At 41.3% G+C, this 23,091-nt stretch overlaps 2 protein-coding genes across 2 annotated transcripts; both read right to left on the bottom strand.

Moving 5' to 3' along the window:
• Positions 1-9: 9 nt before the first annotated feature.
• On the bottom strand, positions 10-11,510 carry LOC143106465 (UDP-glucose 6-dehydrogenase-like). Its single transcript, XM_076270744.1, has 12 exons — positions 11,432-11,510; positions 10,259-10,420; positions 9,418-9,519; positions 8,783-8,983; positions 7,015-7,212; positions 6,418-6,565; positions 4,963-5,057; positions 3,963-4,093; positions 3,195-3,322; positions 2,945-3,036; positions 1,443-1,553; positions 10-612 (listed from the first exon to the last, which is right to left on the bottom strand). The coding sequence occupies exons 2-12, from the start codon at positions 10,415-10,417 to the stop codon at positions 520-522; spliced, it is 1,458 nt and encodes a 485-aa protein (XP_076126859.1). The 5' UTR covers positions 10,418-10,420; positions 11,432-11,510; the 3' UTR covers positions 10-519.
• Positions 11,511-12,368: 858 nt separating this feature from the next.
• On the bottom strand, positions 12,369-22,962 carry wdr55 (WD repeat domain 55). The gene is made up of 8 exons (XM_076270757.1): positions 22,899-22,962; positions 22,076-22,305; positions 21,818-21,918; positions 21,518-21,605; positions 21,011-21,190; positions 20,561-20,660; positions 15,050-15,219; positions 12,369-13,810 (listed from the first exon to the last, which is right to left on the bottom strand). Exons 1-8 carry the CDS (start codon positions 22,911-22,913, stop codon positions 13,447-13,449), a joined length of 1,248 nt encoding a protein of 415 aa, XP_076126872.1. The 5' UTR covers positions 22,914-22,962; the 3' UTR covers positions 12,369-13,446.
• Between the last annotated feature and the right edge of the window lie 129 nt (positions 22,963-23,091).

The raw sequence follows: 23,091 nt of genomic DNA, 5'->3' as shown, positions 1-23,091 counted from the left end.
TGAAAGGTAGGCCTATAGCTGACTGAATTAAGGTTTGGAGTAAAGTCCAGAGAGACGTGATCAAGCTTCTCTAACATAGAACACATTCATGAAACATACAAGAAGACAATCCTGGTACATTTATATGAGATTTCTTATTAGAAAAGTTTGAGATAAAATTGTACATGGTAAAGTCAAAATGTACCAAAACACAAAATATCTATAAATAACAGTTTTTTTTATTTATAAAGTATTATATATTTGTACATTTACCAAACCAGTTAGGGTTTGTGTCACAGCATTGTAGATAAAAGTTAATACACATGTGGACAATTACCATTGCAGCCTGTAGTGTATAAAAGTAATTAAAAAGATGTTTCTTTTCGACCTGCCCTTATTAAATAACGTGTCCCTCCAAGTGATAGAGATACTAGAGATAATACAGAAACACTGAGATGCTCACATTTTACAATCATGATTCAATATAACAGGATGATCTTTCTGCCAGTCGGTTGCGTTGACTGCTGTCTGCGGAGCGCTTTATACTTTGTTCTTTTTCGGTTGCGGCTGATCTCCTGAGTCTGTGGAGGTGTAGGGAATCCTCTGGTTAACTCTTTTACCGATCGTCTCCACCTGAAAACAAACACACATGCGATAACAAAAGGATTCAGGAGCCGTATTCACAAAGCATTTTATCTTACCACTAGGAGTACTCCTAAATTGCACTAAAAGATTTTAGCTAGAAGTTTTATCTTAAAAATGATTCACAAAGCCTTTCAGACCTAGGGCCTACTCTTAGTAAGGAAAAATGACAACTCCTATGCCTATGCCTCCGTTTGCAAAGAGGAGAACATTTTAATTTGATTCACAATGAAACGTTACATTTAATTTACATGTTGACAATGAGTAGCCTAGTTTTGGTTGTTGTTAGTGGCGTTATTGCATCAGTTAGTTATGCCTACAATTAAAAATTGTTTCCTTGCGATTGGAAGCTCCTGTAGCCGCATAGGATTTCAAAACATCGCAACGTCAGTGCGACCTTAGTGAGTTAGGAGTCCTCGACATCTTTTAACCTGTCCCAGACTTAGGTGCTACTTTTAGGTCTAAAATGCTTTGTGAATTACTTTTAGTGAAACAAATTAGGAGTCCTAAAGTTAGGAGTGACACACCCATTATTTTTAGGAGTTGGTCCTAAATTCGCCAGTTAGGAGCTACTTTTAGCCTTAAAATTCTTTGTGAACACGGCCCCTGGTTAGACACTAACTGCATTTTGTTGTCTTTATACAATGACAATAAAATTGAATCTAATCTAATCTAAAAAAGAAAAGATGCCTGTCTCTTTGGACAGGTTATACAAATGCCTCATGTCCCTGTATTGGAGCCTGTACTGGTATGTTCAAAATTAAAGGGCAAGTCACTGTTTTGTTCAGTGATGTGATCATTTTAGTGAGGAGTCAAACTACCTGAAAGCCGATGTTCTGGAGCTGGTCGTGTAGGCCATCTAAGATCCTTCTGCCATCAAAGACAAAGGCTGGCTTCAGCATGGCCTTGTAGATCCTCTCATAGTCCAGCTCCTGCATGGAAGCACAAGCAACTTTAGTTCAAGATTGGCTGAGATGCATTCTGTATACATTACACATAAATGCATACAGTTTCACACAGATTCAACAGGCTGCTTTAAAGGGACACCAGGCAAGCCTGATGCTTTTTCTCTACGAAACTCCCCATCGCTCGGTCTAAAGCTCTTTTCCTTTTCTTTGCGTCTTCTGTCAAGGGTTTTCGCTGCTTCTTCGCTGGCTCTGCCATTATACACACGTTTGCAACAATCTCTAGCGTTTCGTTAGCCTGCCTACTTCGGTCGGCGGGTAGGATACACTGAACTTGCAAGCGGGATATTCTTCCTACAGGCAGTAGGGGCAGGCAAGAGTGTCTTCATTCGCCCTGTAACGAGTCATTTAACCATATACCGACTTACGAAGATGATTAATTAACACGAAAACGTTGCCTGGTGTCCCTTTAACTGTATTCGCTGATTTGCTGTTAGGAACAAGATTTGAGATACCGGGACTGCATGCTATCTACAATATTTCCAGGCTTCAACCAGACAGCTGAATTAAAGAGCTAGAGTTGTAATAAAAATAGTAGTCCTAGGCTATAGGCTAATCTGCATAAAGTGTGCTGTCATAAATATCAGACATTCCGTAAAATCTTTATATCAGGATATAAAATAATACAGATATATTATACTATATATTATATTGTAATCCTCTGGTGTTCTAAGGTAGGCTCATTGATAACATTTGACATCAGGGATCAAATAAATAGATTGTGTTTAACACTGTACAGGTTAAATAACAATCCTAATCAATATTAGTATCAATATCAGTATGGTAGCGTTTAGCTGTTTTCCTGTGCCTAGTTTGGAGGCATTTCTTACAAGGCCATGAGAATGAAAGTAATAGATGTCTTGACATTTTTCAAGTAACATGCGGCGTTGTTTTGTTATTCATTATTTCATCCAAATCGATCAAAATGGAGAAAAAGCAGCAGTGTAAACACAACAGTTAAAACTGATTGATTCATGAGAGCTTGTGGGTTGCAAAAGTGGTAGAGCATAACTCATAAAAGCTGTTTGATGATTTGGAACTGTTAATAATGAAATGATACAGTATGTAAATAATGAAATTACTCCATATAATTCATACGGGGCATATGAGGGCATGTGGATACCAGACGAAAATCTACAACTTTCATTACCATCGCCTTAAGTATAGATTTTGACACTCACTCTAACTGTGTACAGTAATTGGGACAATTTGCAGTATGTTCACCACTGCCACATTAATCCCAATACATGCACAATTAATTGCCCTAAAGGTTATTGACCCTTTTCATGAGCACAATACTGCACCTAAGTCCCTTTTTGTCAGTGCAATGGTAGTGAGTGCCAGAGTGTGTCTCAAACCTTGAACATGTCCCACTCGGTGCAGATGACAATGGCATGGGCATTCTCACAGGCCTCGTAAGGGTTAGTGGCAATCGTGACCAGCTGAGACACTGTTCGATGGAAACAAACGTTTTAAAATTACAAAATGTGTGTGTGTGTCACTCTTCAGTGCAGACAACTACTACTGCTGCTGTGCCTATTGAGAGTTGCATCACTATGTTTGTGTATATGTCTGTGATCATGTTTTTATGATCATGTTTGTGTGCACCTCTGGAAGGGGCAGTGATCTGCGTCAGGTCCTGGATGATCTGCTCTGCTTTGACCTTTGGATCGTAAACACACAGACAGGCTCCTTCCTCCAGAAGATAGCGGCTGATATGGATGCTGGATGATTCTCTAGAACACATTCAAGAGAGATAACAAAATGGAGGACTTTGTGGACAACACATCCGGTTGAAAGATGGATCTGTATTTTCAGTCACACAATATTAGCAGTATAGCCCTAACATGCCTATTATTAGACCTCTGAAGTTCGCCTACAAAAAATAAGCAAAGCTGCCATCTTTGCCCATATACAGTAAGGAGATCCGAGTGTTAATTGAAGCTAACTACCTATGGCAAGTTGCATTGCAAGTTAGCTCTGGGGTAGAAAAAAATAAGTTTGCCGTCTTAACGTACCGAAGATCACAGTAGGCACTGGAAGACAGAGGGCAAAAGTGTGTTGAGCCAAACGTGGGCATTTCAGACTTTAACAGAGTTTAACAGGTGCGATAAATTAAAAAACCCTATGTTATTTTCTCATAGGAAAAATCCCAAGAGATCCCACCCAATCTCTCTCTCTCTCTCTCTCTCTCTCTCTTTCAGTCAGTCTCTCCACTGTCCTATCTAAAATAAAGGCAAAAAGCCCAAAATATACTTTAAAAGGCAACTTTCTCCTCGTCAGTAGTTATGTCATCGGCAATTGCTGAAATACATTACCATTCCATGCGCTCTCGTTGCTAGTCTCTTTTACATCTGAATGGAGCTTGAGTCTCACCTGGTATCTCCGGTGTCCTTCTTGAAGGCAAAGCCTAGCAGAGCGATCTTTTTATCGGTCACCGTGTTGAAGAGGCAGCTGATGATGCGCGAGGAGAAGCGTTTGCGCTGGTAGTCATTAATCTCAATCACCTAGGAGAGTGAACAATAACACAACAAACACCAGTGTGTGTTAGGTCACTTTGGTTACTGTTATGGCATTGTGAGACATTGCAGAACAGGAACTGTTTACTGTACTGAGAAATAATTAATATTACTGACATTTAATACACAGACCTACATAAAACAAAGGGTAGGATAAGACTTTGAACTTAGGCTGTGGTATGTATCAAGGAGTACCATAAAACTCTGTCACGCTGTATGTAATTGTTTAGTTACAATACAACAATGGCTATGCAATACACGGGTTTCCCGTTTACCAACAAAACAAGATGCGCGCGCAGCCGTGAGGCAGAAGACGCTTTGTGGCCGTCCACAACGTTATAAACTTAACCTAAATAGTCGGCTGCTGTAAGCTACAATCGGATTTTATTGTATACCCCTGTTGTCTCAATGATAATAACATCTCATTTCAGACTATATTTCAAAGTTTGCCGTTCATTTGCATTATTAATATAACATCGTATTTTGTCATTTTTGGCGAAGACATGCATTCCGTCAGGGATATTGAACATATTTAACATTCTCTAACCATCGTGATTTCTAATTGGTGCAGTTTTTAGCACAACAACTCATTTTATTCTTTTGCTCTTTTGCATTGCTCTATGCTGTTCTATGGTGCTTTCTGCCTCTTGGTTGCGCACGCATGTTTTTGTGACGTTGCATAGAAATCCATGTATACTACCTTTGAAAATAACCATTAATATAACAGCACCAGATGGATATACATATCAGTATGACAGGAGTAGCAAATGGCACACATGTAAAGTTTAAAGAGTCTATTTGGTCAAATAGTTTAGTTAATTGAATAAAAGGCTAAGAGAATGAGAGGCGCTACCCACCTGCTGCCAGTATCTTGCTACCTCTGGTAGGTTAAGAGCTTCACACAAATATACCAGATTGAGTACATCTTTTTGAAAGCAGCTCCCACCAAATCCTAGTAACAGGAACAAGGACTTATACACATATTGCATACAGAATTACTTCCATTCTTCTCAAGTAATATCCAGTAAATCCAATTAATCCACACACAAAAACAGTATACAAGGCAGACCATGGCACTGGACTGCTATAGAACATTGAGTACAAGGCAGTTTCGAAACAAAAAGACCTGAGTTTTTGTTCAGTTATTTTAACACTGAATTCCCACACGGTTGCTCCCGCCTGTTTCTAATATTCTTCAAATTGGCTCTTGAAACACTACCATAACAAACATTTGTGTATGTTCTCATCGCTGACCATTGTGCTACAAACCACCAACAATTACACTCTGTGTACTGACTGGACACGAGTTCACATGTTTTTGTTTCTGACGGTATACAGTCACCGACTAACTGAAGACAGATGTGAAAATGTGACTGTGAAACTGTACACACCCTTTGGGCAAATAGAATCCTACTTTGTCTCATAGAAGCAATGAACATACTGTTCTGTTCTGTTCTGTTCAATACTTCAGTTCAGTAAACACTCTGGTGTTGCGTTACCACATACATACTGTATACAATTCAAAAAGTTGCCATTTGACCAATGTATGGGTTCTCCAGTGTAAGCTGTAACTTCTTATTCTCCCTATGCTGAAAAGCTCAAGTAACAGGGTTCCCAGTCCAAGTCAAAATTCCCTGACCTTTCCCTGACTTTCCTTGACGGTAAAAAAAAAGAATTTCTATGACCTATAATGAATGGTACAATATACTGACCAAAGATTTCAGAGCAGCCCTGTAGTGTTCAAGAACCTTTTACTTTTTTTAGAGTGAAAGATGAATAAACAAAGTTAGGCTAACTACAGCCACTCAAGCAAGCAGTGAAGCTAATAAACAGATAAACACCAATTCTGTGTGGAAATATTTATATTAATGTATTTTGGCAAGTAAAGTTTAAACTGCTACAACAAAATTCCCTGATATTCCATGACTTTGCCCCAAATATGATAAAATTCCCTGACTTTCCATGTCTGGAATAGACAAAATCCCATGATATTCCAAAAATTCCATGACCCATAGGAACCCTGAAGTAATAATCATAGTTAACATCGACCCCTTATATTCCTCACTTAACACAGTTGTTAAGTAGACTACTACTGCCTACGGGATTTGAATACTTTATCTTCATAAAATAAACGAATGAGTTTACTTTAGACATACGAGTCCAAACCACATCCATGTCATGGACACCACCCTGCCCAATAGCCCCTGCCAACCCCACCCTGTTGATGATGGGGGGATGAGTGCATGAGTGCATCATGAAGTTGCATCACTGGGATTTCCGGTCACCAGCCACCATCCGCCCTCACTACTCACCCACGCTGGCCTTGAGGAAGCGGCTGCCGATCCTCTGGTCAGTGCCGATGGCGTGGGCCACCTCTTCTACGTCTGCCCCCGTGACTTCACAAAGAGCGCTGATGGAGTTAATGCTGCTGATGCGTTGCGCCAGGAATGCATTAGCTGCCTGAGAGAGGGGAGAGGGAAGGAAGGGAGAGGAGAGGAGGAGGAGAGGAAAGGTGAAGAGAAAAGAGAAGAGAAGAGGAGGGGAGAGAAGTGAAAAGGAGAACATAAGAGAGGAGAGGAAGTGATAGAAGGGGAGAAGAGGAGAGGAGAGGAAATGATCTGTCCGCTGGGTGGGTGAGCAACTGAAGAAGGTTAAGCCTACAACAAAGCCATGGGTTTCTTGGTTCTCGGATATACTGATTCATTGCTATGAGTATGTACTACAGATACACAACAATGTTCTGTTATTAAACTTCCATAAAATTGTTCACCCAATACCTTGATTACGTGTTTAAAGGGATGCATACAATATATTACAGTTTTAAACTAGCCTTAGCTTTGGTGTAAACAACTGGGACACTGCAAGTCAAATGAACACCCCTCAAGAAAAAGGTTCCATGGCAACCGTACCAGTTTGGAGAGCTCGGAGGACCAGGTGTTGGTAGTGATGATTTTGTTCTTGGGCACCCAGTGCTCATAGATCCTTCTGAGGGCCTGGACGGCACTCTGCCCCTCTGGAGTCTCGTCTCCTCCAATCAGCACGCGGTCCGGGTTCTTCAGGTCTGCGATGGCTGTTCCCTCGGCCAGGAACTCTGGGTTGGACAGCACCTAGAGCAAAACCAGAAATGGAGCTACTGCTGGTAGGGAGAACATTTTGGTCATGTGGTATGAGCATTTCTAGGGCTTACTCCCCAGGTCACCATCTCACACACAGTTTAGTTGAAACTGAAAAGGTGTTTTCAAAGTTGCCAGAATTCAGGCTTACTCTTCTTGGACTGAAGACAAGTAGTGCGATGCTAAATAGCCTTTCACAGGCCGCTGAGGCAGGTAGCGGAGTGTTCAGCTTCACAGATGTACAGAAACATTTCTTGCAAATACGGCCACGGGTGTATGACGTTATCTTCACCACTACCCTGTTCACCGAGTTCACCACTATCGTCGGGGTGGTCGTCTACGATAACGGGTATCCAGTAGGTGCTCGTGCTCATATAATAAAGGCTAGATGTCTCGTCCGCGCTGTTGGCCAATGGAGGTCGACGTCCGCACCTGGCGGCCATCTAGTCACAGTCAGCTCGCTCACTCATAGCATTGTGTTTCAATGGTGCATACTTTTAAAATAATCATAACTTGCTACATTTTCTACCGATTTTCAAACGGTTTGGTTTGTTATAAACGTCAGAGATGTAGTTATGACACTGCATACTTATGAATAATTATAACTTCAACATGTTCAAGCATCCAGATCAGGTCAGGTTAAGTCAGGTTAATAACGTTTGTAAGAAACCAAACCGTTTGAAAATCGGTAGAAAATTTAGCAAGTTATGATTATTTAAAAAGTATGCACCATTGAAAGATAAGAGTAGGCCTATTTGTGTTCGTGCAGATGCATCAGGTACCACAGAGCCCACCATATAGCTTGTCTGTGACAAGATGCGCCGGTGATGCCATTTGAAACTCTGCCATAAGACATCTAGCCTTTATTATGTATATCTATGCTCGTGCTTCCATGGCGGTTTCAGTTGTGTGTCCTCCTCCTCCTTTAGCAACAAACAAGCGCGGAAATAGAGCGTGCGGCGTGCGTAATGTAATCTAGGAGCAGTGATTCGCCAAACCTCCCTAATTGCAGTCGCACATATTTCTTCTAATTTTATTTATTATTCTGCATTATGTCCAATATTCCAATATGTGGTGTAATGTTCTGCATTTCTCAGTAGTGGGTCACTTTGACACTAAAAGTATGATGGCTGAGCATAGCTATCTGCTCCAGATTGCCAGGTTGCCACTAATCAGAGTCTGATTCAGTGTAGTCCAAGTGAAATGGGATGACCAACGGCATCTCCCATCAGCCTGGAAGGATACTTAAACCCTAACTATTTCCTTGTCATTGTAAATAAAACTCTGTTCCTGATTTTTCATACTATTGGTCTGACTGGGTCTCTATTCATCTGCGGTATCAAAATTACCATCAGTCTTCACAACTGGATGTAAATGTGCCGGATTAAAGTGGCGGCAGACCGCATTTGGCCCGCGGGCCGTAATTTGGCCACCCCTGCTTTAGATGGCCAACGGCTGTTGATATTGAATTTAGTCATCTTGCAGGCTTGGGTTTGCTATTGATATCCTGCATCTTGTATGTACTGGCTTAAATCAGAATGTTGTTTTCATGAGCTTCAGCTACCTGTAGGTTCAGGTTACTCTTGGTGTTGGCGTTGAAGATGCGGCGTATGCTCTCGGCAGCACGGACCGGCACGGTGCTTTTCTCCACCACTATTTTACAGCCGCTGGACAACTCTGCAATGCGACGTGCACACGCCTCAATGTACTTCAGGTCGGCAGCGCGGCCCTTACCAATACCAAAGGTCTTTGTCGGAGTGTTCACCTGCAAGACACAAACGTGGAGATTATTCTTTCCTTGGGTTATTTGACTAGAGTCAGCTGTCTGCAATATTAGAAAGCCATAATTTATATATATTAAAATTACAATATAGTGACATTCACTTTAACAGCTACATTGCTGCACTGATAACTAAAGAAAGGTTCCTGCTACATGTATCTCAGAGGAGCTGGACAATCTCACATCAGTGAGAAGCATTACACAGACAGGCTATAGAGCATTATGCAGCCAAAGCTGCAGCTACCCACACAGTTTAGGAGGCAATTGTGGGTAAAGCCTCCTGGATTGCAATCTATAAGGAACATATAATTAAAGTAAACCACAAAAAAAGAGATAATCGCTAACACTCATGTTGGAGGTTTTACAAGGTACTCACTGTATACACTTCAACTGGGAAAAACACTAGTGATGACACTTACTGATATGAACACGAGGTCAGCCTCTTTGATGGCAGAGTCGATGTCCGTTGAGAAGAAGAGATTGACTCCTCGACAGGACGTCACCACCTCCTGCAGACCAGGCTATGGAGAGAGGTCGGGTGAGGAAGGACAAGCTTTAAGTTTGGACAAGAATTAAAGTTGAACACATGAAAGGATGAGGTCATTGTGGAATTATCAACACATGAAGTGTCACATCTGGACATGACACATGTTGACCAGGGGAGAAAACTCAGACATGGAGTTCTGATCTTACAAAACTGTTGCAATGTTTCATGATGATAGTCACCAACAAATTCTAACCAGCAGATCATTCATTTCTTTTGTCTCTGTTACTAAGACATCTGTTTTGACATACTGCTACTTTGTTATCCAGCCAGGCAGGTGAGTAGGATTTTGATGACTATAAAACAGCATAATCACACTGGGAATTAAAGTGCATGTTCTCTTGAAAGGCATAAAAAACGTGTAACATCTGCTATATTAAAGCCTCATATACATATGGAGTGCAGTATCCATTCAGTGTGTGTTAAACATGCAAAATAACGGACAGGTGCTGTAGGTTCATCCCTGTCTTTGGAAATCTGATGATCGATTAATGCAGTTGAGTTGCTGATTAAAGGACTAAGAGAAGTCTCAGGGATTATCAGTTTTTTAATAGCATCTATTGACTTGAAAGAACCAGCTATCTTCAGGCTTTCTCAAAGTAATGCTTACAATGTCTTTAGAGATACTCTTTAGGGTATAGAAAGCATTGAGCTCAGAGCTGTGAGTATGCCGACATGTATACTGAGGGAGGGTGTTGCACAGACATGACCAATACCTCAAAAATGGGTAAGCAGCTGGAGTTCCAGGCACGGATGCGGTCCTCGTTCACATCCACAACGGTGACCACCACCTCTGGACACATCTGAGCGATGACACTGCAGGTAGGGCCGCCCACGTAACCCGCCCCGATACAGCAGATCCTACGCACCTCCATCACCTGAGGGACATGAAGATGTTTTATTCATGTCTGATTCACAGATGATTTGATGATGATGATGATGATGAGCTTATTATAAATAAGTAACAATCAGCAGCAGTTTCAATTTGTCTGCACAAACATCTGTGTTTAATCTTGTAAAATCTTGATACAATTTCTTATTTCCCCAGTTTTGCTATCAGGTAACACTAGCTGGAGGCAAAGCAAGATGTGATGATACCGATACTGATTAGGTATGACTGGGTTATGTGCATTGCTTTTATTAAAACTGCCATTTTGCAACAAGGGACACTCAGTTCTCTATATTAGTTCTCACTGATTAAGACTCTGCCACGATGCATCTTTGAGAACAGTGGCTCCTCTGTGTGTGTGTGTGTGTGTGAGAGAGAGAGAGAGAGAGAGAGAGAGAGAGACAGACAGAGAGAGATGGCAACTTTACTTTAAGCATAGGCCTATAGCCAACATGCATTTCAAAGTCAAAGTTCAAGCATCTTGAGAGATCACACATCAAAGCTTTCTTTATGTCCAGCCTCAGAATACAGCCAAACTTTCCAATTGCCTACCTCGGATAGGTTCTTAGTGAATCCATGCATGAACATTTTCAGTGAGTGTTACTCAAAAATTGTTCTCCCCTTAACGCCTCAACTACTTCAAAGCAGTGGTTTAAAAAGATCTTGGTAAAAAGTGGCTCGTGACCAGCATTGCACATATCACCGCTAATATCACTCTTGAATTTGGTTTACGGGGCGACCCATAATGGAAGGCTGAAACAAACTGCATTTCACAAGTTTTGGAGCTTCTTGTGACCCTTTAAATGTCAACTGTTTTAAACAGAGTAGGCTACGCTGGTTCACAAATGCACAACTAACGGGTTTAGGTAGAAACCAATCACTCAGATTCATTATGAATAACTAGTCTGTTACAAATTAGTTACTTTTACATCATTTCTGTAGGCAACTGCAAATGGAGTAACAATGTCTCTACAACTGGTAGTTAGGCTACGGTACTTACTGTTCTCGATGCTCTGAAAAGACTTTACGGATAATTGATCGTTTGAGCCAGCTCCTTTTCTCTGCTTGCGCGGCTGGCTGTGCTTGAAGAAAAATGCTTCGTGGCAGCGGAGTTCGTGCTCCCGGGACGGGGGTGGGGGCGGGATGTGACTGCATGCCTTTGACATCACATCCACCGAGATTTAGTGGAATTAGCCTAATTTACGCCTCTGCGAGTGCCCGAAGCTAACTAGCCTAAACGACTTATCACATAGGGGAGCCACTCGTATCTCATCTGACGCTATTCTGAAGAAATTCCTTCTTCTAGACTTGCACGACAGCCAGTACCACCAATGGTCTATTTGGATTTTCGAAGACCGAATTGAGTCAATATGGAATGAAACCATATTTTGTATAAATATTGGCCTTCTCTAATTGCCACTCTTTCACCCAACATTAAACGTTTTATATTTCTGATATAAAGTGAATTTCGAAGCAAACTTTTACAGAACTGAAATGGAGGGGGTGCCTTGTTAGTGGGCTAGTCTGTAATAAGCTGCCTAGACTTCACATTATAAATTAAAACATTCTCAATTGATGCAAAGGTTGACTACCTTTTGAGTATGTTTGGTTTCACATTGCACCAGGGATATTTAACATCTACAGCCAATTAATGCCATAAATAGTTTGGACTTTTTCATTCATAATTTTACACGTTTTGACCACTCAAGGATAATCAAGCATTTGATCTTGTAGCAGCACAGTGTAACTTATAAAAGCCTTCAGCCTGGCACCTGAGGCCAATAGCAGGGAGCCATCAAGATTTACACTTTGTAGTCAAACAGCTGCTCCAGCAAGGAGAGATGGATTTATGAGGGGACACTTCTTCCCTTTCAGGGCCCTGTAATTTCAAGGCAAACAGGAATAATTAAGCACTTGTCCTTTTTTTACTTAAGGGTGACCATGAGGACAGCATCAGGGGTCTGTGCATCTCTAGAGAGCACAACTGTTTCTTTTCATAAGGTTACAAGGTCAACAGTTATTTAGAGTCTAACATGTTATGTCCAAGGCCACATAATGCTTCAAGAGACCTGCTTCTTTTGGAAACTTTCATATAGAACAACCTTGATAGACAAGCATTAACAAACCAACAAAACATTGCATGTAACTCCAGTAACTGAATCAGGGGACGTCCACCTGACGTCGGAAGTCTTTCATTAACTTCTAAAGAGGAAGTAATGACATTACTCCTACAAATCCTCCTCTTCCCAGGGTGGGTCTCTTTTTCTCTCAAAACTTCAAAGGACACAAGTGAAAGCAATAAAATGAGGCGACATTAATTTTTGTTTCCTCCTGGTAAATGTTGTGTAAAGGCACTTGTACAGTTTCTTGCTGTTTCCATTGCTTCCTTCCGTTTCATTACGAAATTGTCTAATCAGCCAAATGTATTCAAGCTTTTCCCTCCCGGAGAGAAATGGGAAGAAGTTGCTGTCGCTGAGCAGGAGGTGTAGGGCGCCCTCTTTACTGACAAGCAACACCACTTACTTTCTCCATGTTGTGGATAAAGACTTTGCTAACTGTTTCTGCTGTTACCAGCTTTGTCCCAGAGCCAAAGTAAGTAAAACCAAACTAAGTGATGGTTAGTGTGCTGTAGCCTAGTCTGAAACAGACCAAGTGAAAGTGAAATGTCAGGTGGGTGTGAAGGTTGGGGGCTGGTGAACAACACCTGGGGATGCGTCTTATGACGGCCATAAAAACAAAAAAAAACAGGCATATAGGATACTGACGCCACACACCTTCACATGACTCTTGCATTCTAGGCTGACCTCAATCAATATGCCAGTCTTTCTATATAAAATGTTTTGGTTCATATAACTTCTCCGATATCCTTTCAGTGGAATCAATGTTGCAATATATGTGGCATGGTTTAGATTTAGTAGACAATAGTTATAGCGAAAATGTACAAATAAACCAAAACAAAATAAACAATAAAAGACATATGTTTAACAGTGACATTCTTAAACAGTTCAGAGTTTTTCAGTCACTGCCACTATCACTGTCACTGTCCTCATCGTCATCATCGTCATCGTCATCTTCCTTTTTCGTATTGTCCTTTTTGTTCTGAGTGTCCGGCTCATCCATTAGCCCCGAGAAGAAGTTGTCTCCATTGCCAACAGCTTTCTTGCTGAGCGATGTCAGTTTGCCGTGCTTCTTCTTCCTCTTGCGGTAGTCGCTGACGGAGAGTTCGGGGAGCTTGGAGATGTCCCAGAACTTGACCAGCTGGTCATGGGCGCTGCTGGCCAGGAAACGTGTGTCGTGGGAACGGGCGATCTCCTCTATGGGCTCCCCCTTGTGCTGACCCACACTGCCAACCACCCGGTTGGGCAGAATGTTGATGGCTCTATTTGACAAAAGAAAGATCCAGACACGCTTTATGTTATATTTTCTGGTAATGTATTTAGGAGATACTTTTATCAAAATTTGCAGTACAGTACAGATTTCTTTTACAGTGAGTAAACCCCTAGGTCATGAACCCATGAGCTTGGAATTGTTGGTGCCTTGCTCTCCACTTAATCGTATCTGAGAATTAGGTATACTTAAAGCTCCCTTGAGTATTCACAATGCTTTAGACAGTAATGCGAAAAATTCTTGCAAAAATTCATGACAGGCGCCAAAGAGAGACACAATATTTGGTTATTTCAGGGACATTTCGATATTTGCATTCTTCACAGGCGCTATTAACCAGTCCTTCATCTGCACGTTTGTATGCAGAGGTATTTTGTCTGCATAGTTTCCTGCCTTATTCTTGCACACACTCTCAAACTATCTACACGATCTATAAGCAATTACTTCAAATGGACCACAGAACATGTTTTATAATGGCTGAACGCTATTCATTGTTGCAGACAAGCGAGGCCTCTTTCAAGAGCTCTCAAAATTAAAGTGTTCAGTTTGACATGGGCAAATTCAGCTTGAGATTCAGCCAAATTAATCAGACATATTTTCATTCTTTGCAAATTCTCCCAAAGAGACTTTTATTCTAGCGTCTCATTGCCTCTTCTTCTTATACTGCCCAGAGTCTTCCACCCTCTCATACTGTATATAAAGACAAGTCACAGATTTTATAGTCACAAACCAGTCACAGACTATGATTTTGCAAAGACTGGGAATCTTGCAGGGTCACTATTTACAAGACTCCAACTAGATTCCTTTCCAATATTTTCCCATCGGGCACCAGATAAACAGGAACTCAACGAGACTTGTATGAACGATCCACTGTGAACGATGTCACGCTGATGCAACCAATTTGTTTTCTATTAAGTCAATGTATTGAGACGTATCAATGGATTTTTACACTCCTACTTAAAAACAGCCCAGACTGGCACCTTACACTAAACGATTAAGATAACAGGAGCACACCACAACTCCAGTAAAACTCCAATGATTTAATTCCATTAATGATTTAATCTCTGACAGTGAAATTGTTTGAAAACCAATCAATCAGAAGTTTACTTTTGTAAAAAAACAACTCATCTTAATTCATGGCCTGTAAAGTTTCACATATCCAGACTATATAGCTGTATAGTGTCTTCCTGTAAAATCAGAGATTGTGTGGAACGGTGCTATTTGAGGGACTCACCGGATAACTCCATCCATGGAGGCGGCACACACCAGGCTGTCTGTGATCGGCACAATGCAGTCCAGAGATTCTGCCTGCACAAAGAATCGGTCACTGGTCGCCCCAAAACCGTCCCAGTTAAATATGAAGATAGTGCCGTCGCTGGAGCCGCAGATCACCTTCCTACCACGCTGAGAGAGATGGAAGAAGTCAGAGCATATGTACATCATTAGAACTTACTCATCTGAGATGAAACAAAACTGTTAAATGTTTCTGAAATGAATCAAGGGAACATGCCTTCTACATATGACTGTGTCGGGGGCAGTGGTAGCGTAGTGGCTAAGGAGCTGGGCTAGCATGCAGTAACCTGAACACAAAGTTGTGGGTTAAATTCCCGGCTTCCACCATTCCACCATATGGGGAAGAATTTCCCTTGTAATCTTATTGACATGTGTAAGTGTCTGCTAAATGAATACATGCAAATCTAAATGTGACTGAGCTGAAATTGCTTAAAAAGGACTGAGTGGGAGGCTTACATAAATACAATTCTGCCTTCTCGTGATGGCTGACTATTTTACAAACAGACTGAGTTGCCATGACAACATTTTATCTGATAACAAAGGAAATCTGTAGAGAATCCAATGAAAGTACCCTCAACAAAAGCAAGAGGGCAATACTTCTACACCATGTTTAAAACCAGTACACAGTAAGCACAACCAGTACACAGTTTTTATTCTATCCTATGAATATGGATCAGTTTTCACTATGTTCTGGTAGCAAACTTGTCTATGTTCTGGTAGCAAACGTGGCTAACTAGCTGCATCCCCACTGCTAACGTTGAGCTACCTGGCTTCAGTGTGGCTCGTTTGGACAGAGACAATAAACTTTCTGTCAAAACAAAGGGAGGTGGACTGGTGATATACATAAACAACAGATGGTGCAATCCCGGTCATGTTACAGTTAAAAAGACTGTATGCTGTAAGGATGTGGAGTTACTTGCGTTTAGTCTCCGACCATATTACATGCCGAAGGAGTTCTCGCACGCCATTGTTGTCTGTTTACGCTCCGCCACGAGCCTTCCCGGACACAGCATGTGATTTCATTCATTCTACAATTGCAAGGCTCCAAACTCAACACACAGATGCTTTTTTGCGATCTCTGGCGACTTCAACCACATAACACTGGATTCCACCCTCACTCATTTCTACCAGTTTGTTGATTGCCCAACTAGGAAAAACAGGACAATAGACCTCATGTATGCAAACGTGAGGGATGCATCCACAGAGCCACCCCCCTACCCCCACTAGGAAAGTCAGACCACAATCTCATTCATCTTCAGCCATTGTACAAGCCAAAAGTACAGAGGCTACCGGTTGCCACACGCACTTTCAGAAAGTGGACACCAGAAGCAGATGAGGCTTTGAGAGACTGTTTTGAGTCCACGGACTGGAGTGTGCTACAGAATGGAGGTCACACATTGCACAACTGACTTCCTGAACATCTGACATTATTGTTCCCACGAGAACTGTACGCTGCTTTCCTAACAACAAGCCTTGGATAACCAGCAATGTCAAGACCCTTCTAAATAGGAAAAAAGAGAGGGGCGTTTAGAGAGGGGGACCTGGCAGAGGGGACCTCAGCAGCACTGGAGCTCCACAGGGAACAGTGCTCTCTCCAGTCCTGTTCACCCTGTACACGTCTGACTTCTGCTACAACACAGAGTCATGCCACATGCAGAAGTTTTCAGACGATACTGCAATTGTGGGGTGTATCAGGGATGGGCAGGAGGAGGAATACAGGAGCCTGGTGGAGGACTTTGTGCAATGGTGGATGGTGGAATTTGCGCAACTGCTGGATTTCCAGAGGTCTAAGCCCGCTCTGCTGCCAGTCACCATTGAGGGGGTCAATGTGGAGGTGGTAAACACTTACAAGTATATAGGGATACATCTGGACAATAAACTGGACTGGTCAGTCAACACTGAAGCACTCTACAAGAAAGTGGAGAGCAGGCTATACTGTAACGACTGCAACAAGCTCCTCTGGATGCTTTACCAGTCTATACCAGCGTACTCGTCAATGCTATGGTATACTGGGGAGGAAGCACTAAGAAGAGGGATGCTGGGCGACTAGACAGGCTGGTAAGGAAAGCTGGCTCTGTTGTGGGAGCTGAACTGGAGTGCATTACTTCAATATCAGACAAAAGGACCCTGAACAAACTAATCAACATCTTGGACAATGAGTGTCATCCACTCCAGAGCACTATCATAAAGCAGAAGAGCTTGACCAGCTGGAGACTACGCTCACTGTCATGCACAACTGACAGACTGAGGAAGTAGTTTGTCCCCAGGGCCATACAACTCTAACCTGACCCTCACCAGATGAATTTCGTTCCGCTTAGCTCCGCCTAGCTTCACTCACATCCATCTGGGACCTCTTCCATTGAGAGTGATTTCTGCAACCGACTTTATGGTTCAGCCAATCAGGACGCAGGGCGGGAGTTTCATAGATGTGACATAGTGGAGAAGGGACCGTGAGACTGTTATCAGCGGCACAGGTTGGCTTCGATGTTAGTGGTTGAAGTAGCATGTCATAAGATGACGGACAAGTGGCTTATTCAATCATATGCAAGCATTTTTTGATTAGGCCCAGCCTTCTGAAACACCATTCCAATGGATCGGTTCCAGATGGATGAGTGGCTAGGGTCAGGTTAATACAACTCTTCAATGCTTCACTTTAAGGAAGAGGAGAGTTAGACTTCTCTGCATAGTCTATCTGCCTCCACACCTCCCTCTACACTTACACTTCCGTGACCTCTGACTGTACTGACTGTCCAGTAGGCCACAGCTTACACTCTCTACACTGTTTACTGGCTATATTAACCCATATGTACAACCCCTCCCTCCATCTCCCAGTCTGGACTGTGGTCTAACATCACATCATACTTGGCCAATGGCTGATACCCTATTACTGCAAAACTATCCTTGCACTGCTGCTATAATGCCATTTTGTCCATATAATTATACTATAACTGTTATATGACTATGCTTACAATTTTCTATTATATTGTCCATAATGGCCATAATAATCTATGATATGACCTAATATGCTGATGAAATAAATTCAAAAGTGCTTCGGGAAGAAGTTTTTTTCACATACAAGGCATTTCAGGCCACAGATATAACCTAGGGGACACAATGAAAATAAATGAACACTCCCCTCAATGTCAACACTATTTCTTTGCATTGATGTGCGACTTCAGAGTTGATGAACTCCAGTGATATGCAAATTCCTTGCTGCAGACATTGCAGAGGACTTTATTTTAATCAACACTTTATTTTTATCAACACCATCAGGCCGTTTTTTAAAAGTAAATGTTCCAATCAATGATCTAGGCAGCACATTTTCTTCTCTCTCCTTCATTTTACAGTCTGATGGTTACTAACTAGAACGCCTTGGCATTTTTCTGAAATTAATTAATCGAAATTAATCAGTTATTTTGACAGCCCTAATTTTTAACAAAAACACATTGCTCACAATGATTGGCACCCCTGCTTATAATACCTGCTTAAGCCTCCCATTGCCAATAAAACAGCTTGTAATATTCACCTATGACACCCCATAAAGTTGGAGAATACAAAGCAAGAGATTTAAGACCGTTCGTCTTTACAAAATCTCCCCAGATCGTCCAGATTCCTAGGTCCACACTTGTGCATTCTCCTCTTTGACTCACCCCACTATTTCTCTATGAAGTTTAGATCAGTGGACTGAAATGGCAATGGCCGAAGCTTGATTTTGTGTTCAGTAAACCATATTTGTTTCGATCTGGACGATTGTTTTGGTTCATTGACCTGATGAATGATCCAATCATGACCAACTTTTAGTGTCTTGTCAGAGTTTGACAGATTTCCTTTGAAAATGTTCAGGTTTTTCTTGTTGTTCAGGATACCATGCAACTTAATTTGATTCCCAAGGCCTTTGGGAATAAAAACAGCCCCATAATAGCACAGCGCCTCCATCATAATTCTCATTAGGTATGGGATTCTTTTCAGTCTAGTCATTCTTCTATATATGCCAAACACACCCAACGTGTTCCTAGCCAAAGAGCGCAATTTTCATTTCATCTGACAATAGACCACACTTCCAGACAAAGTCACTGTACCATTAAGTAACTCCTGCCGTTTACATTGGTAATTAAATGACTGGACAGGCTGTTACCTAGCATGCTCCTAATAAGCTATTAGCAATGAGGTCACTTTTGAAGATTTTTGGGGGGACTTGGTAACCCCAAGATGACACCTTTGTCTGTAACTCTCCAATAGTGGTTCTTATGGATTTTTTTGCCTATCTTACCATCCTCCATACTGTACGTGGGGGCAGATAACCTTGGGTCTTTGTCCAAGCATGTTTGTCACATTTCCAGTTGATTAGAACCATTTCCAGTTGATTAGAATCATTGTTTTAACTGTAAATATAGGCATTTTCAACAAAGTACCTAGTTTGTATAGACATTCACTTACAAATGTCAACACACTTTCTTTTCATTTAAATTTAGTGTATTCTCTTGTCTTTCTGATGTTGAAAAATGACTAGAGGATTAAGCGTCTGTGTCACTTTATTTGCATACCTTAGTGAAAAAGAAAGTCATGAACTACTTCTGAAAGTTCACAGACACTCTGATTAACTTAAATAAGTTGAAATTAGATGCTTCCAATAGGTTTTGTATATAAGATTTTTCTAGGGGTGCCAATAATTGTGAGCAACGTGTCTTCGTTAAAAATATTTATTTCTTTATGAGATTTTCCTCTTTCTCTGAATAATTTTTCTTCCCTTCAAGAGTGGATTTTTCCTCATTGTTTTCATTGTGAGAGTACAATGAATCATCAAAAGATTATTTTTTTGTGTTTTTTGTCAACTTTACCCAAGGTGCCAATAATTCTGGAGGGTACTGTACATTACATTACATTCATGTGGATCATTCATGCTTATACAGTACAGTACATTCCTGTGGATCCTTGTTTTAGTATCTTTAGTGTCTCTTACTGTTCATTTTAGTCATGTAGATGACTAAATCTGATGACTAAATCTGTTTTTATCATCCTGTTTATGTTGTTGTGTGTGGTGTCATAAGCTACTGGGACCTTGAATTTCCCCTTGGGGACCAATAAAGTATCTATCTATCTCTATCTATCTAAAACAAGGAATTAATTTGGCACATAAATGACTAACAGGGCAGTTGGAGAGCAGAGGTGTCCACCAGGGCCAGCATATGGCACCAATGCCAGCAGATGTTAAACAATGCTGTCTCACACGAGGTCAAAGAAATGGAAACAATTCTGGATCTGGTTCTTGGATTCAGATCCAAAACGGCCTCTTCCTTGGCCAAAGTTAATGTCCACTGAATTGCCCTGAGTAATTTGTTGCAAACAGACAGACAAATGACGACAACAAAAACATAACCTCCGAAACATAACCGACAGCTTTGGGAATAAGTGTGGCATATGTTGTCCTCTAGTGGCAGATTCTGGTACTTACTTTCACAATGGACACCGAGGTCAGATCTCCACTCTGGTACTCAGATACCAGATCAAATCGCCGACGCTTTATGTTGAAGACACCCATGGTACCATCCCCACTGTGTCAACAGAAAAACAAACAAGTCTGGTAAATTGCCTATTATATGACCTATAACACATACGTCCAAAGAGTCAAAACCAATGTATAAAAGTGTTATTTTTGTTTATCTCTAAATGGTACAATAACTTGAACCTGACCTAAATCAGAGGCTTACTTAGATATCTGTGTGAATAATCAGGCTCATATCAAAAGGCACGGAACAGCACATTTCAGATAGTATTAATCCAGCTGTATACTAGACCTAGTAAAGATATGAGTATAAAATATTTTGGAGTCAATTAATGTAATTACACTTTAATAATACCAGATATATCAATTCAGAGCAAAAATGTAAAATGAAATTTCTACCTTGAGGTAAGCAGGATTTTCTTGGCACTGTCTATGGCAATCTCACTGATGAAGTCCTCATGGTGCTTCAAGTCCATGATGGCCGTGCCCTTTCTCATGTCCCAGACCTTCAGGGTGCCCCCGTCATCACCCGTGGCCAGCACGTTTTCGTCCACCAACAACAGGGCATTGATGGGAACACTGGCATAGAGGCACGGGGTAAGGAAAGATGGCTGCAGTGCTACAGGTGCTCAACACACATTTACTACTGCACTGGCATTTGAAATTCTGACAACAGTCTTCTTACATTCAAGATCACCACTTTACTTTGATATGACTTTAAAGGTGATGTTAAAGGTTGGACCATTCTTGAGAGAAAGTCATCTCTTCAATGTTCAAGCCAAACATTTAGCTGTAATTATAAGCCAAACATTTAGCTGTACTTAATAAGCTGCAAATTACACATTTTAAATCTACGTGTAAGTGTGTTTCCAAGTGTGCAGGAAGTGTCCAAGTGTGTTTTAATACCTGTGAGCTTTGGTAATACGTTTGATCAGCTTGCCTGCTTCCACATCCATGATGTGCACCGATTTGTCTTTAGCAACACTGAACAAGCCTAAGAGCGGGGGTGGGGTGGGTTAACAATTTCAGACAAATCAGCATCGTAAATAGACTTTGTAGATAGATTTCCCAAAACCGCCAATATCCTGATGACAAGCTACACATCAGAACACACAACACATGTAAACTACCATATTGAATACAGACCCCCCCAGTAAGTTAGTATGAAACTGTGTGAACAATAAGAGACAATAAGAGACTTCTTACTACGGCCATCTTCGGAGAATGCCACCTTCCTGCAGGACTTCAGGTGATGACCTGATGACCACAGTTCTTTTGTCTCTCCTTCAGTGCATGAGTAGGAATATCTATAAACATGAAACAAAACAAGATTATCCCAAGTGCTAAATGTAAACAAACACAATGTTAATGTGTTGTAAACATTTGTATTGTAACCACATACATATAGCATACGATTAAGACAATTCAGTTTAGAGTAAGATGCTATGGGTAACATGTACTTACAAATATATGTCGCCATCAATATCGCCAGCTGCAATGATATCCTCTTTAGGGTGAAATGCTAGAGTGTTTACGATGGCATCAAAATGAATATCCTCTGGTGTGTCACGGACTTTTGGCTCCTTAGGTTCTTTCTCCTCAGCATCCTCTTCCTCACTCCCCTCATCATCAGGGTCTGAGTCATTCTCATCCTCATCTTCACTTTTCACCTTATGCACTTCCTCATCAACATCCTGCAGTAAGACAACAAAATCAGTTTAAAACACGTCTGAACAGATTACAGACGTTACTGTACATGTACTACTACTGCGATCACCAACATACCAGGAGATGTAAAAGTCCGGCTTCAGAAAATAAAAGTCCTGCCATGTATTAGTTCTACCGGATTTCACAACAAAGATGTGGCAGGCCTTTTACTTTATGAAGCCGGCGGACTTCTACACATCTGCAACATACTCATCCATCCCCCACAACTACAATCTAGGAGTTCACTACAGCGCTTAAAACCATAAACCATTGAGCTCACTACAGCAATTAAAACCATCAAACAATGTTTATCGATAATGACTTAAGCTAAACTAAAGTTACTTGCTGAGAGTAAAATACTGACTTGTGTTGACTTTATTAATTTCCCGGGGTTGTTATTAAGCTTAGCTATTGTAGAATGCATGTTGGGCATCTGGCTAGCTAGCTTGCCCGACTAAACTTACATTCAGCCTTTCATCACATTCCTGGTTTTCTTCAAAGGCGATTTGACAAAGTTATTGGCTACACAAACACACGTTTAACTGACGGATTGCATAATTGTGATTAAGTATGGTATTACCTGTGCAGTAGCCATCCCCACAACACCAACGTGGTATGGGTAGGACAAGCTCTACAGGCATGGGAACCATACAAACTCACTTCCTCGTAATTTCTTCGTTAAATCAAAGTAATATATTCAGTACATTCACTGCCATCTATAGGCCTGGAATGGGAAAGACGATTTACAAACAAACTAGGACTCCGCCACAGTG

This window comes from Alosa pseudoharengus, unplaced genomic scaffold, assembly GCF_046254945.1.
Source record: "Alosa pseudoharengus isolate Yale_2024_CS ecotype anadromous, Long Island Sound unplaced genomic scaffold, YU_APseudo_1.1 YU_APseudo_1.1_scf_10, whole genome shotgun sequence".
In the NCBI taxonomy this organism is placed as follows: domain Eukaryota; kingdom Metazoa; phylum Chordata; class Actinopteri; order Clupeiformes; family Clupeidae; genus Alosa; species Alosa pseudoharengus.
This window is presented reverse-complemented; position numbering and strand designations above follow the sequence as displayed.